Source organism: Vicugna pacos, chromosome 22 (assembly GCF_048564905.1).
Source record: "Vicugna pacos chromosome 22, VicPac4, whole genome shotgun sequence".
NCBI lineage: Eukaryota > Metazoa > Chordata > Mammalia > Artiodactyla > Camelidae > Vicugna > Vicugna pacos.
In genome coordinates, this window is record NC_133008.1 from 30,371,769 (window position 1) to 30,390,577 (window position 18,809).

The 18,809-nt window shown below is 61.1% G+C and overlaps 1 protein-coding gene across 12 annotated transcripts in view; it reads left to right on the top strand.

Annotated features, from left to right (window-relative positions):
- The window catches only part of PIP5K1C (phosphatidylinositol-4-phosphate 5-kinase type 1 gamma), a 55,735-nt gene that overhangs the window by 18,448 nt on the left and 18,478 nt on the right, over positions 1 to 18,809 (top strand). For 10 of the 12 annotated variants that reach the window (XM_072947978.1, XM_072947981.1, XM_072947984.1 and 7 more), the window contains 5 exons: positions 7,274 to 7,305; positions 8,791 to 8,883; positions 10,684 to 10,814; positions 11,690 to 11,807; positions 17,657 to 17,809. In XM_072947978.1, the coding sequence (XP_072804079.1) occupies positions 7,274 to 7,305; positions 8,791 to 8,883; positions 10,684 to 10,814; positions 11,690 to 11,807; positions 17,657 to 17,809 (527 nt within the window). Of the gene's footprint in view, positions 1 to 4,009; positions 4,084 to 6,761; positions 6,839 to 7,273; positions 7,306 to 8,790; positions 8,884 to 10,683; positions 10,815 to 11,689; positions 11,808 to 17,656; positions 17,810 to 18,809 lie in introns of those variants that run through there. The other 2 variants (XM_072947983.1, XM_072947985.1) reach the window with 2 other exon arrangements.

The following is an 18,809-nucleotide window of genomic DNA, read 5'->3' on the forward strand; positions in this document are numbered from 1 at the left end:
TTCTTAGCCTTCCTTGTCATAATACTGGCGCTGTAGGTCTGAGACAATACCAGAACGTGGAAGCCCTGTATTTCTGTCGCTGTGTGGTGTTGACCCCAGATTCACGCCTGTTTCTGCGTCGCACCAGGTGTGACCCTGGTGAGGGAAAGATCAGCAGCCCCCTTTGTTAATAGTGTGTTGACCAGAGAGGTCATGCAAATTCGACAGGTGAAGATTAACTCAAGTGTGAAACCAGGGCCAGGCAGACATGTAAGAGCAGGTGGTGGGTGCAAGGGGCAGAAGCTCCCCGATCCTGCCTCTTCCCAACGTGCTTGCTGTGTGACCCCCAGTGAGTCGCTGGTGTCTATCTGGCCACCTTGCTTTGCTCCGTTTAATTCAGTGGTTGGTCACTTGGATTTTGTAAAATTTTGTCTTTTTTTTTATCAGTTTTCATTCCTTTGATTTTTTCTTGTCTTGTGGCACTGGCCGGCGTCCCCCTGCAGTAGTAGCGCTCACAGCCGCGCTCCTTGTCTTGTTGATATTAATGTGTTTGCCTTAAGTGTTTGTTTTGATCTTGTTTAGGGTAAAGCTAGTTCCTACTCCACAACCCACCCCTGTCCTTTTAATTTTTTCCCCTTTTCTCTAGTTTCTTAGAAGTTTTCTGGACATGGCATTCATGTTGAGTCTTGTGGACTGCTTTTCTAGATTCTGAGATATGATCATAGGGTTTCTCCCCTTTGACTTTTAGGGTAACTTCTTAAGTCTCCAAACTGTGTTTCCCCTTCTGTAAAATGGTGGTAGTGAAGTGACCGATCATTCAGTCAGGTGGCGTCTGCCCCCAGTGCTCGCAGGTGCCCTCTGCTTGCCGTGGTGGGAACAGACTGTGTGGGGCAAGAGCACGGGTGCAGACAGGTGAGGATGCTGGCCTTGTGTGTCCAAATCTGCTCGTTTTTCAAGAAACCGAGGTTTTTCTCCAAAACACTGTGATTTTGAAAGTCCACTCAACTCACATCGACACTGTACAGCAGAAAGCAAGCCCACGTAGGGGGTTCCCAGTGGCACATACCCAGGGGACACACTCGTGGGGCGCAGGGCTGTGGAGTCCGGGGCGCCTGCATTCAGGCCTGTTGCTTTCCTGTGGGGCCCATCGGCCTCAGGTCCCCGTGCAGACTGCAGAGGCCAGTCCCCGTCTCACCCGGTCAGTGTGGAGTTAGGGGTGAGTGGGGGGTGTCATGGGTGCTCTCAGCTGCGTGTCTAAATTCTCCTCCTCTCCGAGAGGTAGAGTTTTCAGTGTGGCTGCCTCTCCAGCCTGGGGGTGGGGTTGGTCTGAGGGGCAGGGCCCGTATGGCGGTGGGCAAGGTACGTGCTGTCACTGTCATCATAAACGTCTCATCTGAGGGTTTTCAACCACAGGGGCCAGTGCAGACAGTCCCACCTGGGCCACCCTGCCCCTGGGACATCTGTGGCTGTCACAACCGAGGGGCCCCTGGCATCAGGGGTGGCGGGGAGGCTGCTCCACGCCCCACAGTGCCCGGGATGCCCCTGAGAATGACCTGGCGCCCATGTCTCTGGTGCTGGGGGGCCCGGGTTAGCAAATGGAGCCCCCACACTGCTCAGGTACCATGCACCTCCCTCCAGGGAGGCGGGGCCGAGGCTGGTTCCTCCACAAGGTTCGTCCGGGAGGTGAGGGTCTCTGGCAGTGACTCCTGTCCGGTTTGGAGGCAGCTGCATGGACGCTGGATCAGAGCCACATATCCTGGGGCTTCATCTTGTGTGTCTAAACTTCACTCCTCCAGGGGGGATTTTGACTGTGTTTTATGGATGTCTTGTCCAGGATGGGTTGGAAATTGAAGGAAAACCTGGTCCTTCCCTGCAGGAGATTGGGGGAGCACCAGCCTGCAGGGTGGGCTGCCCTTCCTGAGGTCAGGCGCCTCCGTCGGTCACACGACCTTGTTTCAGGCGTGGGGAAACCGGGGCTGCTTTGCAGCATCCCAGCTGCCGAGGGGCGGGGTCTGGAGCCGGCTCCGCAGTATGCACCCGGGCGGTGTCTTGGAAACAAAAAGGATTCATTCCTCAAAAAAAATTTTTTTGATATAGTTCACATACCATAAAATTAACCTTTTAAAATACACTGTTGAGTGGTCTTTATTATGTTCACTTTGTTGTGCCCCCATCACCACCATCTAAGTCCAGAACCTGCTATCTCATCCAAAAGAAACCTTGTCCCCGTCAGCAGTCACCTCCCCCCCAGCCCCTGACAGCCAGGAGCCCCCTCTCTGGGTCTGGGGACTGGCCTGTTCTGGACGTCTCACATCCGTGGACTCAAACACTGTGTGTCCTTCTGTGTCTGCTTCTCTCCCTGAGCGTCATGCTCTCGGGGTCTGTCCACGTGGGAGCGGGTGTCAGGGCTGCTCTCCTGGTCACGGCTGGATAATCTGTCATGTGGGCATTTTTAATGCTTCCTTGCATGTGAGGAGTCCGAGTTGGACGGAGGGAGTAAAGTGCTCACCCCTTTCTCCTGTCCCCGGAGTCGTCCCTGGAACTGGACCTTGTGTATTCCTTTTAGAACCACTCTTAGCATGGCAACATGGTACCTGCTCTGGTCAGCTGTTGCTCCGTAACAACCACCTTGAAGCTTTGTGGCTTCAAACAACGCACATTTGCTTGCGATTCTGTGATCTGGGCTGGGTGCATCCAGCAGCATAAACTTCCACAGTTCAGGCCTCCACAGGGGTGCCAGCCCCTCTCCCCCAGCTTGGTCTCCCCAGGGCCCCAGCATGGATCTCACAGCTCAGGGTTCTCAGAGTGTGGGACCGGAAGGGTCCTGACGCCACACAGTCCCTTCCGTGGAATTCTGTACTTCAGCGAGTCATGCGGCTGCGGGAACTCGGCCACGGAGCCCTGCTCACAGCTTAGCAAGCAGATTCCGGCTGTGGCTTGTGGGCATCCCGTCCACCCTGGTCCTGCCAGGCCAGGCCTCTGTGGGGCTGGGGGGGTGTCCCAGCCCTGAGCCATGCCCGTGGAGTGCCAGCCTCCCTGCAGGACTCTGCTCCCGGGGTCAGAGCCCCATGCAGCAGGAGGCCCAAAGGACGGCCAGATAGTTCCAGCTTATCCGGGAAGTGAGCACGCGACTGGCCCGGTGCTGCTTCCTGGTTTCTCAGCGTTGCAGGCCCGTCTGCCTCATGCTTTCTTGTTTGCTCTGAGTCATGAGGAGCCAGCCCTGTCCTGGACACCAGGCGGTCAGTGCTCTGGGCAACAGCCCTACCCTGGGGGAACAGCCCCTGCAGTGGTCCAACGGGCGTCGTGCCCCCTGCCACCCCTTTCCAGCTGGCACTCTCCCCTCTGCACATGCCTGTTGGTGAGTGACAAACCAGACCTGGCCCCCTGTAGTTACGGGGATGCAACACACAAGCACCGGTGGTGCTGAGTGCTGGGAAGATGGCCAAAGCCAGGGGTGTGGAGAGAATGGCCTCGGAGGGCAGTTTGGGGCCAGGTGGTCAGGGGACAGCCTCTCTGAGGGAGGTGACCTCTGAGCCAGATCTTGGATAAATCAAGGGGGCAAACCCTGCAAGGGTCTTGGGGAAGGGTGTTTCAGGTTGCAGTGGGGACGGCCTGTGCAAAGGTCCTGGGGTAGGACTGTGCCTGGCATATTGGAGGAACAATGAGGAGACCTGTGTTTCTGGAGTAGAGTGAGTGAGGGGGAGAGAGAGAGAAGGGAAGGACACGGAGGGGATGGCGGGCAAGTCGTGCAGGGTCTTGGGGAGGACGTGAGCTTTTACCCCAAAGAGGTGGGAACCCTGGAGGGCTGTGGGCAGAGGAGGGGCAGAGCCTGACTCAGGGGCTCACTGACACCCTCTGGTGGCTGCTGCGGGAAGGACGGACTGTGGAAATGAGGGCGGGAGCCAGGGACCAGGGTGGAGGGGACTACGCGGGTCCAGGGGGCAGTGACGGGGTTTGAGCAGAGCAGGGAGCAGTGGAAGATCCTGGGTAGACTTCAAGGTGGACCCTAGTGACCTTGCTGAAGGACAGATGCTACGGCCCCTCCCTGGGTCCTTGGTGAGCTTTCTCGGCCTGTTTCCATGTCAGATGTGGAGGAGCAGTCCTGTGAGTGCGGGGGAGGGGGTGTGGCGTCCCTCTGTCCGCAGGCCTCTGGGTGTCTGGGGGGCCAGACACAGCCCCCCCGCACAGCTGTGCCCCCAGATCACCCCCGCTCTGCAGTGCCTCTCGCTTCCCCCTCCCCTAGGCTATTTTTAAAACTTAATTTCCTCGAAAATGGTGTGGCTCATTCAAAAGATAATTGGTCACGTCTTGGGCTGGGAGAAGCCTGACGTCTTGGCATGGTCCCTGGCCCGGCTGGTGGGAGTGGGCATGGGAACCTTGTGACCTCCTGCTACGGGGTCACCTGGTCACAGGGTTTACCGACAAGGTTCCAAATGGAAATTTCACCGAGTGAGTGCAGCGTGCGGATGGCAGGACTGGGAGGTTGTGAAGGGCTCTGCCCCCACCCTGTGACCTGGGCCAGCGGGGAGCCCATCTGGGGATGTTCGGGGTAGGGGCCGGTCCCTGTTTATCAGCCAGCATGTGAGTCCTACAGAGGCCTGGGGAGGGGGGCCCTAGGCACCAAGAGGGGAGACCCCGAGGTGCCACTCAGTCAGCTGGGTGTCCTGAGGGCATGGTGTTGGCAGGACCGCGCTGCCCAACAGGCCTGAGAGTGCAGAGGCCTTGGGAGGTGGGAGTCAGGACCTCAGTGTTGGACCAGCTTGGGGGCATGGGGGTGGGCCCTGGGCCCAGGTGCCCCAGGAGGGCAGCTGGCCCAAGTCAGCGACACCAGGGCCCCCAGATGAGGTCTGGAACGTTCCACCCGGCCCACCGCCGCTTCCTGCCTCTGCCCCTCTTCCTTCCCCCCACACCCCAGATGCAAGCCCATGAATTGTTCTGCTGTTGGTCGGCCAACGAAAATATTATATCAGCTTTCCAGCACCTTCCGCCACTGCTTGCCGCCTGCTGGGCCTCGGGATGGGCTGAGCCCAGTTCGTCCCCAAGGCCGGGCTGGGGGCCCCTCACGTCGCCAGTGGGCACATGTGGCTGGTGGGCCCCGTCCTGGTGCAGTCGTCAGCCTTCCAGGGCCTGTCAGCTTTGTTCTGCAGGCGGGGTCCTCCTGTGGGGCCTGCTGCCGCGACCGTGGCCTCAGCCCGCTGCCCACGCAGCCCGTTTCCCTACCTGGGCCATCCCATGGGGGTCTCGGCACCCGGTGCCTGGCATGCACAGATAGGCACCTGGGGGGTGGCCGTTAGGAGTCCACACCCAGCCAGCCTGGCCGCACCACAGCCATCATATCGTGTTGATGGTTTTTATTGAGAGAATTGATATTGCACAGGTACCATAAAGGTCACTTTTAAGCATATAGTTCAGTGTTTGTGTCTTCCCCATGTTATGCGGCCGTTAAACCACTGATTCCAGAACATTATCATCCTCCCAGAGGGAACCCCATCCTGCTTAGCAGTCACTGCCCACTCCCCAGCCCTGACCCGAGCTGGGAGTTAGAAGAAGATGGACAGAGTGGGTGTCCTGACCCCTCAACTGGGCCGCTTGGGCCCCTGTCCCTCGTGAACCCAGGCCTGGGTCCTCGGGCCTCTCCCCTCCCCACCCACACCCCTCTCAGGCAGCCTGTCCACTCCTGGGGCTGCAACCCTGTCTCCCCTAGATAGCTGCCCACAGCCCTATCTCCAGCCCCGGCCTCCCCTGAGCTCCTGATTTGGGGCCCAGCTGGCCCTCAACGTCCCCACTTGGGAGGCTCACAGGCGCTCACACTCAGTGTGGCCACCCAGCACCCAGCCATCCCCAGACCCACTGCTGCCCTGTCCCGGTCTCAGCCAAGGCAGCGCCATCCTCTGTGAGCTCCTCCAGAGCCCTTGGTTACTCCCGACTCCTTGCTTTTCTTCAGTCCGCCTCTGGGAGGCGCAGCCTGTCTGTTCTGGTGTCAGATCTCCCCAGAGCCCACCCACTTATTACTTGCTCCCTCCACTTTGGCTACCCTGGCCCACCCCGTCATCACCCCCAGACCAGTAGCTCCCACCCTCACCCCCACAGTCTGTCCTCCTCCACAGAGACCACCGGAGGGCGCCTGTGAGGCCCTCATTCAGGGCCCTCCTGTGCCCACAGCGCTGCAGGGGTCCCACCTCCCTGAGGGCAAAAGCCCAAGGCCTCCCTTGCTGCTCCCCCACCTGCTTTCCAAGTCACCCTCCTGGCCCTCGCTCCACTGTCCAGGCCATTGTCTGCTCCCCTCTGACTGTGAGCCCTTTGGTGGGGGGGTGGCCAGGTCTGTCCTGGTCACCCCTGCCTCCTGTCTCCAAGCTGACACCTGGCAGAGACGAATGTATGAATTTCCTGTTGCAGATGTGACAGATCACCACAAACTTGGTCTAAAACAGCACAGAATGATTCTCTCACAGTTCTGGAGGTCAGGGGTCCGACTTAGTCCCCACGGGGCTAAACCGAGCGTGGGAAGGACTGGTCCCTCCGGAGGCTCCAGGGAGAAGCGGCTCCTGCCTCTTCCAGCTTCCAGAGGCGCCGCATCCCTGGCTCGTGGCCCCCCTCCATCCTCACCGCCAGCAGCGCAGCATCCCCGTCTCTCTCTGACTCTGACCTCCCGCCTCCCTCTGATGAGGACTCTGTGAGGACACGGGGTACTCCGGGGAGTCCAGGGTCACCCCCATCCCGGGGGCCTTAACTTAACTCCGCCTGCAAAGCCCATCCTGGGATCAGAATGTGGATGTCCTTGCTGGGCGGGGGGCGGGCAGCGGTGGATCTGCCGACCACACTCACCGAAGATAATCCTCAGCAGGAGCCTGCGTCCTGGGTGAGGACACCAAGCTCAGAGGGGCCAGTGGTTGGCCCGAGACCTCTCCCTGGGGCCCGGGGATTGGAGCGAATGGTCCTGAGAGACGGAACTTGCTGGCCTTCCTGCCAGGAGCCTTCTTCCACAGTCCCAGCTGGGGGCTGTGTGGATGGGAACCAGGGAGCATCCTTGGCTGCCCCAGCCCTGGGCCCCCGACTGTGCCCTCCAGGCGGTGGGCTGTGCCCTCTCTCCTCCCTGCACCATGAGGCCCAGGCGCTGGCTGCCCTGCTCCTGACAGCGCTCCGTCAGTCCTGCACCTCGGCCATCCTGTCTCCAGAACTGTCCCCGTGCAGGGTCCCTGGGACCCACGCTGGGGGCCAGGGCGTGTGTGGAGGGGACCGCTGACGGCGGAGGCCCGGCCACCTGCCAGACTGAAGTCCTCCTTCTCGCCCTCAGGTTCGGCCCAGAAAAGGACGACTCCGGTGGAGGTGAGTGTCCTGCGGGCCCCACGCTGACCCGCCCCCTGAGGGCGGACGAGCAAGCTCTGGGCCCGCATCCTGCTCTGTGGCCTCCGTATCTCACTGCGCCTCTCTGGTCCCCAGGTGCTGGCAAAGCAAATAAGCACCTGTCATCAGACGGTGAAAGTCCCATCTGTCCTGCCAGCGTCTTGAGTTTCAGGGAGGAATGTGGAGGGTGGGGTGGGCAGAGCCCCGAGGACCCAGCCCTGGGCCCAGGAGGCCGAGGGGGCCTGGAGGGGCGGTGCCTGTGCTGGCCAACAGTGCCTCCAGGATGGTGCCCCTCTGGATGCCTCCCACTCCTGTCCCTGGACAGCTTTCCTGCTGGTGGCCACTGGCGTGTGCATGTGCCTCCTGGCTGTCTGTGGGCGCGGGTGCCCAGTCCTTGGATAATTTCCAGTCACTCCTGGTGGCCACCTGCGAGGGGTCCGTGAGCCCTGTTGTCTGAGGAGCCGTGGGCAGTGGGTTAGAGGGATCCCAGGTATCACACACCTGTGCCTGGAGTAGCAGGAGCCCTGTCACCCAACCCCCACCCACAACCCCCACCCAGGTGTCCGCCTTCCCTCCCAGCCAGGCTCCTCTCCAGGATGCCACCGGGCACTCAGGATCTTTCTGAGGAGGGCTTTTTCCACCTGCTGGGGCCCTGGGGGGGCGTCCAGGCCCAGGACGGGGGGGCCAGCAAGGGGTGCAGAGCTGGGTGGCAACAAACCTTCCCTGAGGAGAGCCCGCCCCCTGGTGGCCAGTGTGCAGAACAGCCTGGTCTGAGCTCTCGGAATGGTGGTAGGTACACAGCAGGTGCTTCTTAAATATCAGTAACCAGTGGAGCCACAGTTCCTGTCTGCTGGCCAGCCTTGGGCCGCGGCTCTGAGCTGGCTTCTGTAGCCCTCCAGGCCCCCTGGCCCCGTACGCCATCCTCCCCCTGTGGTGTCACACACGGGGCCAGTGGCTTCCAGACAACTTTGCTGGGATGTCACAACTGCCATGTCTGGCTCTTAGAGCTTACAGGAGCTGACCCACTCCCAGGCCAGCGGGACCTCCTCGCTCAGGGAGGAGATGCTGTTGGCAGTCATTCCAACCCAGAGGGTCTCTCCAGGGCCGTGTCGTGTGGAGGGAGCATCTGTGGTCGTTACGACAGAGGGCTTCTGATATTGAGGGGGTGGGGCCAGGGATGCTGCTCCACACCCCCCAGCACCCAGGACGCCCCCAGACAGTGACCAGCCGGGTGTCAGCAGTGCTGAGGGGAGACCTGTAACTGGGGCTCTTCTCCCGCCGCCTGCAGGTGGACGGGGTGGCCAGCCTCCTGCTTTTCTGGAGGAGTGGGAAGTCCTGGGCCTGGTGTGGCCCACCCACACCAGCCCCCACCCTGGGCCCCACAACAGGCACAGCCCTTTCCTGCCAGGATTGCCCCAGCACCCTGGCCCCCGCCCGTCTTGAACACTGCCTGCTTCTCTCCTCCAGGCCCCGCTGATGACAGGACAGCCAGGCCCCGGCCACGGGAAGAAGCTGGGCCATCGGGGAGTGGACGCGTCCGGAGAGACCACCTACAAGAAGGTTCCTGCTCTGCGCTCGGCCGGCGGGGCTGGCGAGGAAGCCGGGGGCGGGCGTGGCGTTCGGCTGCAGGCGGTTGCTCTCGGTCCAGGGAGGCTCCTGCTGCATGTCATCCTGGGGACAGCTGGTCACCAAGGCTGCACCCCCCCCCCGCCCTGCTGACTGGTCTAGAGAGGAGACCACAGCTTGGAAAGCGGGGCTGAGGCAGCGGTGAGGGAGGCTCTGAGGTCAGGTCGGGCCAGGGCTGTTCCGGGAGCTGGGACCGTGGCTGCTGGTCCCCCCGCCTTGTCACACCTCCTGATACACCCGCTCTGCTGAGCGCGGGCACGCCCCCAGTGAGTCATGCTTTTGAAGTGCACAGTTAGCTGGTTTCTAGAGCACTCGGAGCCATGCAGCCATTGCCGCAGTCAATTTTAGAACTTTTCTGTCGCCTTGAAAAGAAACCCATCCCCAACAGCAAGTACCCCAGGCCCCCCCAAGCCCCTATACCAGGAACCCACTTCCTCTCTCTAGGAACTGGCTTGTTCCGGACGTCTCACATCCATGGACACCCACTGTGCCCTTCTGTGTCTGCTTCTCTCCCTGAGCACCGTGCTCTCGGGGTCCGTCCCCGTGGCAGCGGGTGTCAGGGCTGCTCGCCCTCCCTGGCGGAGTGATGCTCCCTCGTGTGGAGGGACCTGTTTCCTGTATCTGCTCCTCTATTGCTGGGCACTTGGGTTTCCGGTTTTCAGCGACAGCGAGCGGCGCTGCCGGGCAGGCCTGCGTGAGGGTGTCTGTGCGCCATGCTTGTCCGTCTCTAGGCCGCACGCCTGGGAGTGGAGCCGCTGGGTCCCGCAGGCTTTGTGGGAGGAGACGCAGACTGCCGGCAGCGGCCGCGCATCTTCCATCCCCAGCAGCCGAGCAGGGGTCTCCATCCTCCCATCCCCTCGACACCGGCTGTCCGTCTGTCTGATCACGCCCCTCCCAGGGTGTGGGAAGCAGGTCTCACTGTGTCTCCACCTTTGCCTGTGCTCTTGGCGGTCTGTGTGTCTTTTCTGCAGAATCCTGTTCAGTCGATGGCATCTTGAGGGAGTGGATCTCGGGGGCTTCAGGAGAAGCGACTGAGGCCGGGCGACCTGGCGCGGGGGAAGGGCTTGCTTCTGGGACGGGGGCACTGGGGGTCGAGGGTCTCTCCTCAGGAGGCGCCTTGCCTAGAGCTCAGGGTGAGGGTGACGTGAACAGCGGTGCTGAGAGAGGTACAGGTGCTTCCGCAGGTGGGCAGGCTTGGCGGCAGCCTCAGGAGGGCCGGCACTGTCGCCTGTGCCCCCCACTGGGGTCGGAAGCTGAGGTGCGGAGAGGCAGAGCCGCCCCCACTGTGGCGGGGCAGAGCTCCTTGAAGGCGGGCAGGAGGAGCCCAGGTCTGCAGACATGAAGCCCCGGCCGCACTGCGTACAGGGCCTTCTGCTGAGAGAGCCCTGCCAGCGGTTAGACCCTTGCTGAGTTGGGGCAGTTTTAAGATGTGAGAACTTTCTAGAATTGATAGAAAATAGGCCTTGGGGCCCTGAGAAGTGGTGTTGGCATCTCAGCTAGGCCTCTTCCTTGCTGTGTGATCTTGTGTGCTGAGTGACAGGCCCGAGGGCAGCATGTCTGATGGGCCTGGAATGCCTGGGGGCCCCACAGGGGTGGGTGTCAGGGACCAAGCTGCCAGATACTGCCCTCATCCCTGTCCCGAGGGGGCTTCCCATCCTGCCTCTCACCCTGGTGGCTGGGTAGGGGGTGGGGATCAGTTCCGGGGGTCTTGATGCGGCTCGGTTTCTCCCACAGACCACGTCCTCCACCTTGAAGGGGGCCATCCAGCTGGGCATCGGCTACACCGTGGGCAACCTGAGCTCCAAGCCAGAGCGCGACGTGCTCATGCAGGACTTCTATGTTGTGGAGAGCATCTTCTTCCCCAGGTGGGTCCAGGCCTGGCCCGCGCAGGCAGCCTCCCAGGGCTGCAGCCTCGCCCTGCAGACAGACAGCACAATGGGAAGCAGCCTTCAGATCCTCTGAGCTCCTTTCTCTGCCCACAACAGCACAGGCCCCTCCTGGAGTCGCCTTGGCTTTGCGGTCCAGCCCTGTGTCAGTCAGGATATCAGTTAGCTGCTAAACCAGTAGGATGCAATATAATGGTGATTTTTTAAAAATAGGAAAAGATAGAAGTTTGTTGTTTCTCTTTCTATCCCTCCCTCCCTCTCTCTCTCTCTTTCTCTCTGTCTCTCATACACACACACGCACACACGCACACACGCACAGACAGGCAGTCCAGGGCTAGTTGGGTGGCTCCACAGTGTTGGGGCCCACATTCCTTCTGACTGCTCTGCCATCTTCAGTGTGCTGCTTTATTAACCACTGTTCCCTGGTGGCTGCGCAGGCTCCTGCCATCGCACCTGCATTCCCACAGCACAAAGGAGGAGGAGAGCACATACCCCTGCCCTTTATGGGCATGACCAAGAAAGGGCGCGTGTCATTCCTCCACCACTCACAGCCGATTGGCTGAGCACAGTCCTCGGACCACACCAGCAGGCTGCGGGAGAGGCTGGAAGTGGTCTTACTGTGGGTGGCCGTGTGCCCAGCCAATGCCATGGGCTCCGTTGCTAATGAAGGAAAGGAGGGTGGTCTTTAGGGGACAGCCTGAGACCGGCCAGGGCCCTTTGTCCCATCAGGAGCCCCATGTTGCTTTTTGGATTGGATTAGCCATCTAGTGCCTGGGGGAGGCGAGGCGTCAGGTTGGGGAGGGGAGAGGCACCCAAGCCATGGACCCTCACAGGCTTCCCTGCTCCCTCTGCAGTGAAGGCAGCAACCTCACCCCCGCCCACCACTTCCAGGACTTCAGGTTCAAGACCTATGCACCCGTCGCCTTCCGCTACTTCCGGGAGCTCTTTGGGATCCGGCCGGATGACTACTTGGTGAGCTGACTGGCCTGTGACCCAGCGTGAGCCTGGACTCAGTGGCTCAGTTCGCCACCTGTGTATCGTCTCTGGGTCTCTGTGGGACGGACTGTGGGTGCGACATCACTGGCCTCCTGCACGGGTTGTGATGGGGTTGGGCGGGGTGGGGGCCTCAAGGGAACTCAGCTGGAGGTGGGTCTCTTCTAAGCCCCCTGTGTCGATGGCAGGACTCGGCCCATGCTGACGGCCAGCCGGGCACCTCCCCCCTCCACGCGGCCTCTTAGTCAGAGTGTGCCCTGGGGAGAGCCGGCTGGTACCACAGACGTTAGCACCTCCCGTGCGCATCCTAGGGGGACTGCCCATCACAGACCTCACCTGCGCTTGGGGCACCAGCCTGGACTCTGTCACCCTGGCTCCTGGCTTTAGGCTCTCAAGTTAGAAAAAGCAAAACCTAGGCCAGGCAGCTCGTTGACCTTGCACCCATGGTCAGGACTCCTGGAGGCCACGTACAGACGGTGCCTCACGGCAGCAGCGCCGGGGTCACCAGCCAGAGTCTGCGCTTCCGAAGGTCCGTGGTCTGCTCCACGCCCACCTGGTCACTGTGCTGTAACTTCACACCAGGGAGGCATCCGTTTCTGATCCTCTACCTGCCACCCCTAGGGGTCAGCCCGTCCCGGGTGCCTGGAGGGCCCTGGCTGTGCTCTCAGTGTCCCCATCTGGTTTTCAGTCTGTGGGAAACTGGAGTTGGCTCCGGCTAGGAGCACGTGTCACCCAGGGCTCTCCAGCTCCGGCCAGTGCCCAGGAGTCACGGCACCCTGGCCCAGGCCAAGGCCTGGCACTCTGACTGCAGCCTCGTGTCCCGCTCGTGGCTTCTCCCCTCCTGCCCCCGTCCCAGCTCCTTGAAGACATTCCCACTCGTTTGTGAGCTCCACAGAGTGAAAAGTGTTCAGTGTGGAGCCTGGTGGTTCCACAGTAGACGTAACACCTGATCACCTAGACTCTCAGCGCGTCCCCAGAAGGGGAACCCTCGACATTATCCACAGTCGGAGAAACGGTCTCAGTGTCCATTAGTGGGGAGCGGACCAGTGGAGCTGCTGTCCACAGAGGGGAGCTGGCAGGGGCCTGATCTCCAACTTGATAAGAGAAGCGTGGGAGCCTCAGGGGTCTGGCCCCACCTGGGTGACCTTCAGCCTGCGTTCTCCTTGCTTTTCTGAGGGGGAGCGTTCCCATGTGCGTGTCCCACCCCCAGGGCCCGGACAGGCGGGCCGCAGCCCTGCGACCTCCAGCACAGGCCGCAGAGAGGAGGGAGCCTGGAAGGGCAGCTGGAGGAAGGAGATGGCCTGGGTGTTCTGGGCCCCGGGGCCCTGGCTTGCTGGAAACTCAGTGGAAGGTTCAGACCCGGGGCATCTCTGTTCTGGGAACGCAGAGGGTGGGAGCAGGTGGAGTCGGCTGTGGGAGCAAGCAGGGAGTGCAGCACAGAAACGGGGTGCTCGGCGGAGGGCAAGCAGAGCCCCCCAGCCTGCGGGCTGGTCGCTCTGAGCTACAGGAGTGAAGCCCACGCGGCGGGCGGGGGGCAGGTCAGGCGCCCGGTCGCAACCCCAGCCTCCCCTCTGCCTTCCCCCACCCGGGGTCCTCCCTTTTCCACAGCCATGGCCTCAGCCCCCGGTGGCAGGAGTCTCTCTTATGGCAGCAGCAGCAGGCCTCAGTTTTATGGGGTGCAGTCATCCTCCCCACTTGTGAGACCCCTGTGCTGTCCGGGGGTTAAATGCCTGTAGCCTCCGCTCGGGGCAGCAGGTGTGAGGCGGGCGGTGGGGGCCGCATCCTGAACCCGCGCTCGCCTGTTGGGCTTGGCGCCAGCGGAGGAGGGGCACGCCCGGGGGCGTGTGCCCGTGGCCCCACGTCCGGCCTGTGGGTCACCGGGCTCCAGAGCCCCCGCTTGCTGTTGACCCCTGTCAGGGCAGTGCCCAGTGGGGCCCAAGACCCACGGCCTCAACCGAGCCACCCGCCAGAGGCAGCTGTCGGCCGTTTAGTTCCAGAATGTTCTCTGCTCACAGACTGCGTTTGCACAGGGCTGGGCACCTCTTTCTGCTGCCTTCCTGCTTGGTGTGCCTCTCGTGCAGCGTGGTTGCTGTAACTTGTGCCCGAAGGTGGCGAGAGTGGCTGAGGGTCCGGGGCTGGCCTGGCAGAGGGTGCGCCTGGGCAGGGGCCTCTGTGTTCCATGGATGTTTGTGGCTCCTGGCTGTGGGCAGAGCTGGGCGGACAGATGGCCGAGCAGGTGCTGGCTGCAGCTTGCAGGCATCCCGCCCCCACCCACCGTCTTCCCTGAGCTGCTGGGAGTCCAGTCAGACCTGCTGTCCGGTGTGTCAGAATCCAGCCACTTCTCACCCTCCACTGGCACCCCTGCGCAGGACCCCACGGCCCCCGGGCACCCCGTCAGCCTCACACCCAGAACCCTGAGCCTCCTCTTCAGGCACAGATCACATTGGGTCACTCCCTGGCTGTCTTCACACTCGGAGTAAAAGCCGACCTGCTCGGCCCAACCCCGGGGCCCTTCCTGAGGCCGCTGCACTGTCCCCTGGGTCACCCGGCCACATCAGCCCCTTCCCTGTCCTGTCCTCCAGCCAAGTGCCCCTGCTTGGGGCCTTTACATAGGCTCTGCCACCTTCTTTTGCTCACATGTCAGGTCCTCAGAGGGAACATCCTTCCCTGGCCACCTGGCCACTGCAGCAGCCTTCGTCACTTCTGCCCTCTGACCCCACGGGATGTTTCTTTGTGTCCTCTATCACCATTTCACACACCATTTTACTATATTTGGCTTCAACTAGAATGTCAGCTCCAGGAGGCAGGGATGCAGCCTGTTTGCTTACTGCTGTGTCCCCAGCGCCGAGACCAGGCCTCAGGAATCTTGGCGTGAGGACTGACTGTCTCCCCACTGCTCCAGGGGAGATGCCCAAAGTGTTAGTGGGTCATTCAGGGCGGCCCCCACCTGGGCCCCTGAGTGACAGCAGGGAGCCCAGCCCCAGCCAAACCCTCAGCAGAGGCACAGTGTGACTGAGATGTGGGGGCTGCTTGTTAGTCAGCATACCCTGGCCTGTGTTGACTGCAACATGAGCTGGCTTCTGGCTCCACCACACTGGGTGGGGTTGATAGCCTCACCCATTACCACCTCTCGAGGCTGAGATCAGACATCAGTCCACCACGGGGTACATGGAAATACGCTTGGGTGTCAGATTGTATTGAGAAAGTGGCAGGTGGCTTTTGGGCAGGGGACCCAGGAAGGCCTCCCTTGTGCCTGATTCTGCCTCTCCTGGTGCTCCTGGGGTCAGTAACACATAAGAGGTGGGAACAGCATGTATCAAGTCAGTTCAAGCCAGATTATGCTGGGTAACAAATAGCACCCCCCCCACATTTTTATGGCCTAAAATGCAGTGGTGTTTCTTGCTCACACTTTGTGTTCACCCTGATTTGGCTGGGGGCTGTGTTCATCAGTGTCACTCAGGGACCCAGGCTGACCAAGCAGCTCCCACCCCAAATGTCTGGTCTCTGCGGCAGAGGGAGAGTCCTGGAGGGCTCACAGCAGCATTTCAGTCCTCCAGCCTGGGAACCTCTCACCGCTTCACTCACAGTGCACTGGCCAGTGCTCGTCAGGGCCTCACCCGGCCCGAGAGATCAGGCAGTGCAGCCCTGCTCTGTGTCCGGAAGGTGCAGAGCTGAGACTAGGTGGTGGTGGGTGGGACCTAGGGCCAGCCGTTGGTGGGCTCTGAGGAGCCCTGGGAGTGGGCTCTAGCTTGTGAGCACCCCAGCACCTAGGCTTATGGATATATAATAGCCTTTGGCTCAAGGGCTTGGGCTCCCAGAGGCAGCTGTGGCTTCAGGCATAGCTGGATCTAGGAGCTGGGCCAAGAGCAGCAGGGCTCTGTGTGTTTCCCTGCTTTTCTCTGCAGGTTAGAAATGTGGCCCCTTGCGGCCTGTCCTCCCAGCTCTGCCTCCTGGTGTCCACATACCACCTCTCCCGGAAGGGCTTAGGTTGGCTCTACCTGACCTGAGGACACATGTCCATTTCTGAGCCAGTTGCTGGATCAGGGAATGCAGTCTTCTGAGAAGCCTGGGTGTGTAGCTCCTTGAGTCTTGCAGGCCCCCTGGCTGGTTGGCTCCAGTGGCAGGTGTCATGGCCCTCACGTCAGTGCAGGGCCGTGGTGTCTGGGCAGCAGCCGTGGCCATGCCGCCTCTGCCTCTTAGGCTGATGCCTCCAGCCCCTGGGGAGGCCATGGCTCTGACAGGCACCCGCACCACTTATAGCTCCCCGATGACAGATGTGGTACGTGACACCCTGACTCTGGCATCCCTGCAGCACCACGACCTGCCAGGTCTCAGTGGCTTCCGGGGTTGGCCATGGCTGGCTGGGAGGTGGGGGAGCCCTGACTTCCTGCGTTACCCACCAGCCGGGGTGCGCTGACTGCTGGGGTACGGGGCTCCCCCTGCCTGTGGCCCTGGCAGAGTCAGGCTGAGCTCTCCAGCAAGTGGTCGCGGGGTCCGGCCACATCCCAGGCTTGAGCTCCTTGGAGTCAGTTGGCTCTTAACCCCCAGAGCTGGCTGGTTTGTGTGGGCCAAGTGGGCATCTCGAGGGGCGTGTACAGAGCCAAGGGGGGCCCTCTCTGGGGCTGCTTCCTTCGGGGTGGGCAGGGATCTCGGGGCCAAGCCTCGTCACAGCCCACTTCCCACCCAGTGGCATGGCCACCTTGGCCGGGGGCCAGCAGGGCGGCGTAGCTCGGAAAGCAGTTTCTGGAAGGGACACGTCACTTCCGTGTGCTGCCGTGCCCGAGCCACTGTCCCAGCCTCACCTAACTCGAGGGCCCGGCACGTTGCCATTCGCTGGGGCAGGGGCAGCACTCGTGACACCCCCGTGTCCGCCCCACCTCCAGCCGCAGTCCTGAGCTGCTGCGGTCTCCGGGTCCACACGGCAGATGTTCACCTGACATTTACCCCGTGCTGGGCCTCGTCCATGAATCCCAGCAGTGCTCAGTAGGATTGGGGGGTGCCAGGGACAGAAAACCTGATCCAAACAGCCTTAACCCCAACAAGTACTTTGTTGACTCAGCTGAAAAGCCCTACAGGCCTCGCTCTTTAATCATTTGCTTAACAAATTGAGCATCTACTGTATGCCAAGCACTGGGGATCCCTCTTGTTACGTGAACAAAATCACCTGAAAATCCCTGCTTTCTCAGAACTTACTGTCTGATGGTGGGGAGGGGGTGTGGGCCAATGGGCAGTGAAGGCGGAGGCAGAGCTTGGATGTGGGTGGGAAGAGGAGGCTGGAGAGATGCGAGGGGCCAGGCAGGGCTGCTCACCAGAGACGCAGCTTCAGTCTCTGCCTAGCCAGTGCCTGGCTTCCGTCCCAGAGATGCGTGCGGTCCAGCATGGCTGCTGGGGTTCCAGTCAGCGCCCTGGTGGGAAAGAGAGAGGAGTTCAGACACCAGATTCTGTTACCTGTTTAGGAATCCTTCCCAGGTCCCACTTAGCAGCTTCTGCCTACGACTCACTGCCAGAGCTGACGTGGCCACACCAAGCTTCAGGGGAGGCTGGGAAGCCAGCCTTGGCCAGGTGTGTTGGCACCCAGCACGGTTAGCTGTCTGTCACAAACAGGAGAAGGAACATGCTCTAGTAGATTAGCACTCAGGCTGCAGGGTTAGCCCAGGTTTAAATCTTTACTGTGTGTCCTTGGGCCAGTCAGTCTCCCCCTCAGAGCCTCAGTTTTCTCATCTGTAAAATGGAGCTAACTGACTGGTTCTGGGTTTGTCTTCCAGGCCTTGGGCCTGGGAAGAGGGTGTTGGTGACCCTCCCCGCACACTTACTGTCCCCCTTTTCAGTACTCGCTGTGCAACGAGCCACTGATCGAGCTGTCCAACCCCGGCGCCAGCGGCTCCCTCTTCTACGTCACTAGCGATGATGAGTTCATCATCAAGACGGTGATGCACAAAGAGGCCGAGTTCCTGCAAAAGCTGCTGCCTGGTTACTACATGGTAGGGCCCGCGGGAGTCCTCCAGCCTGGTCCCCCAGCCCAGACCTCACAGCCCTCCCTCCTCTGCCTGGGGAGCCCCGGGCACCGCCCAAGACAAGCCTTCCTGGGTCTCTGAGCCTCACCCACGAGCCCCATCCTGTGCAGCGGAAACTGCTGTCTGGGCCCTGGTGGCCATCCCCCACCACCCACTCCCCTGAGTCGTAGGTCCCAGAAATCTTGGCTTTGGGCCTCGTGTCTCAGCAGCCTGTGACTCAGAGAAGCCCTGGGGAGATGGGCTGGGCTGCCAGCTGGCACCTCTGGTCTGCGTGTGACACGCAGACCCGAAAGCGTACTCAGGCCCCTGGGCAAGGGAGGGAGCAGGAGCCTCAGACCCCAGCCCCCAGAAGCAGGGGTCCTGACATGCACACATTTAGGAGTGGGGACCCGCCTGAGTGCCAGCCTACCCTGCTGAGACCGGCCTGGCTGGCTTGGGGATCGGCCACACAAACCTCAGCACAGATTGTAGCCTGTCTCCCTTGTGGTGGTCCCACACCCCTCACTCTGCCATGTGTGATCTTGGGTGGGACCCCTGGCTCTTCTAGACAGGGAGAGTCAGCAAACTTCTGTAAAGAGCCAGACTATAAACATCTTCAGCTTTGTGATCAGTGGCCTCTGTCCCCATGGCTCAGCTCTGCTGTTGCAACTGGAGAACTGTGTGAGTGGGCGTGGCCAAGTGCCAATAAAACTTTATTTGTGGACAATGATGTGAACATTTTGTATAATTTTCACATGTCACAAGATGCTGTTTTTCTTTTGGTTTTATCAAGTTTTAAACAATGTAAAACGATTCTTGGCTCCCAGTTATACAAAAACAAGTGGCTGGGTGGATTTGGCCCCTGGGCCTGCGTTTGCTGACTGCCCCCCCCACCCGCCCTGGACACGCCTAGAAGCCATGCCCCCTGTTCCCCTAGGGTGGGCTGTGGGGGTGGGACAGCTGGGTCTGACCTGGTGGGAGTCCAGGC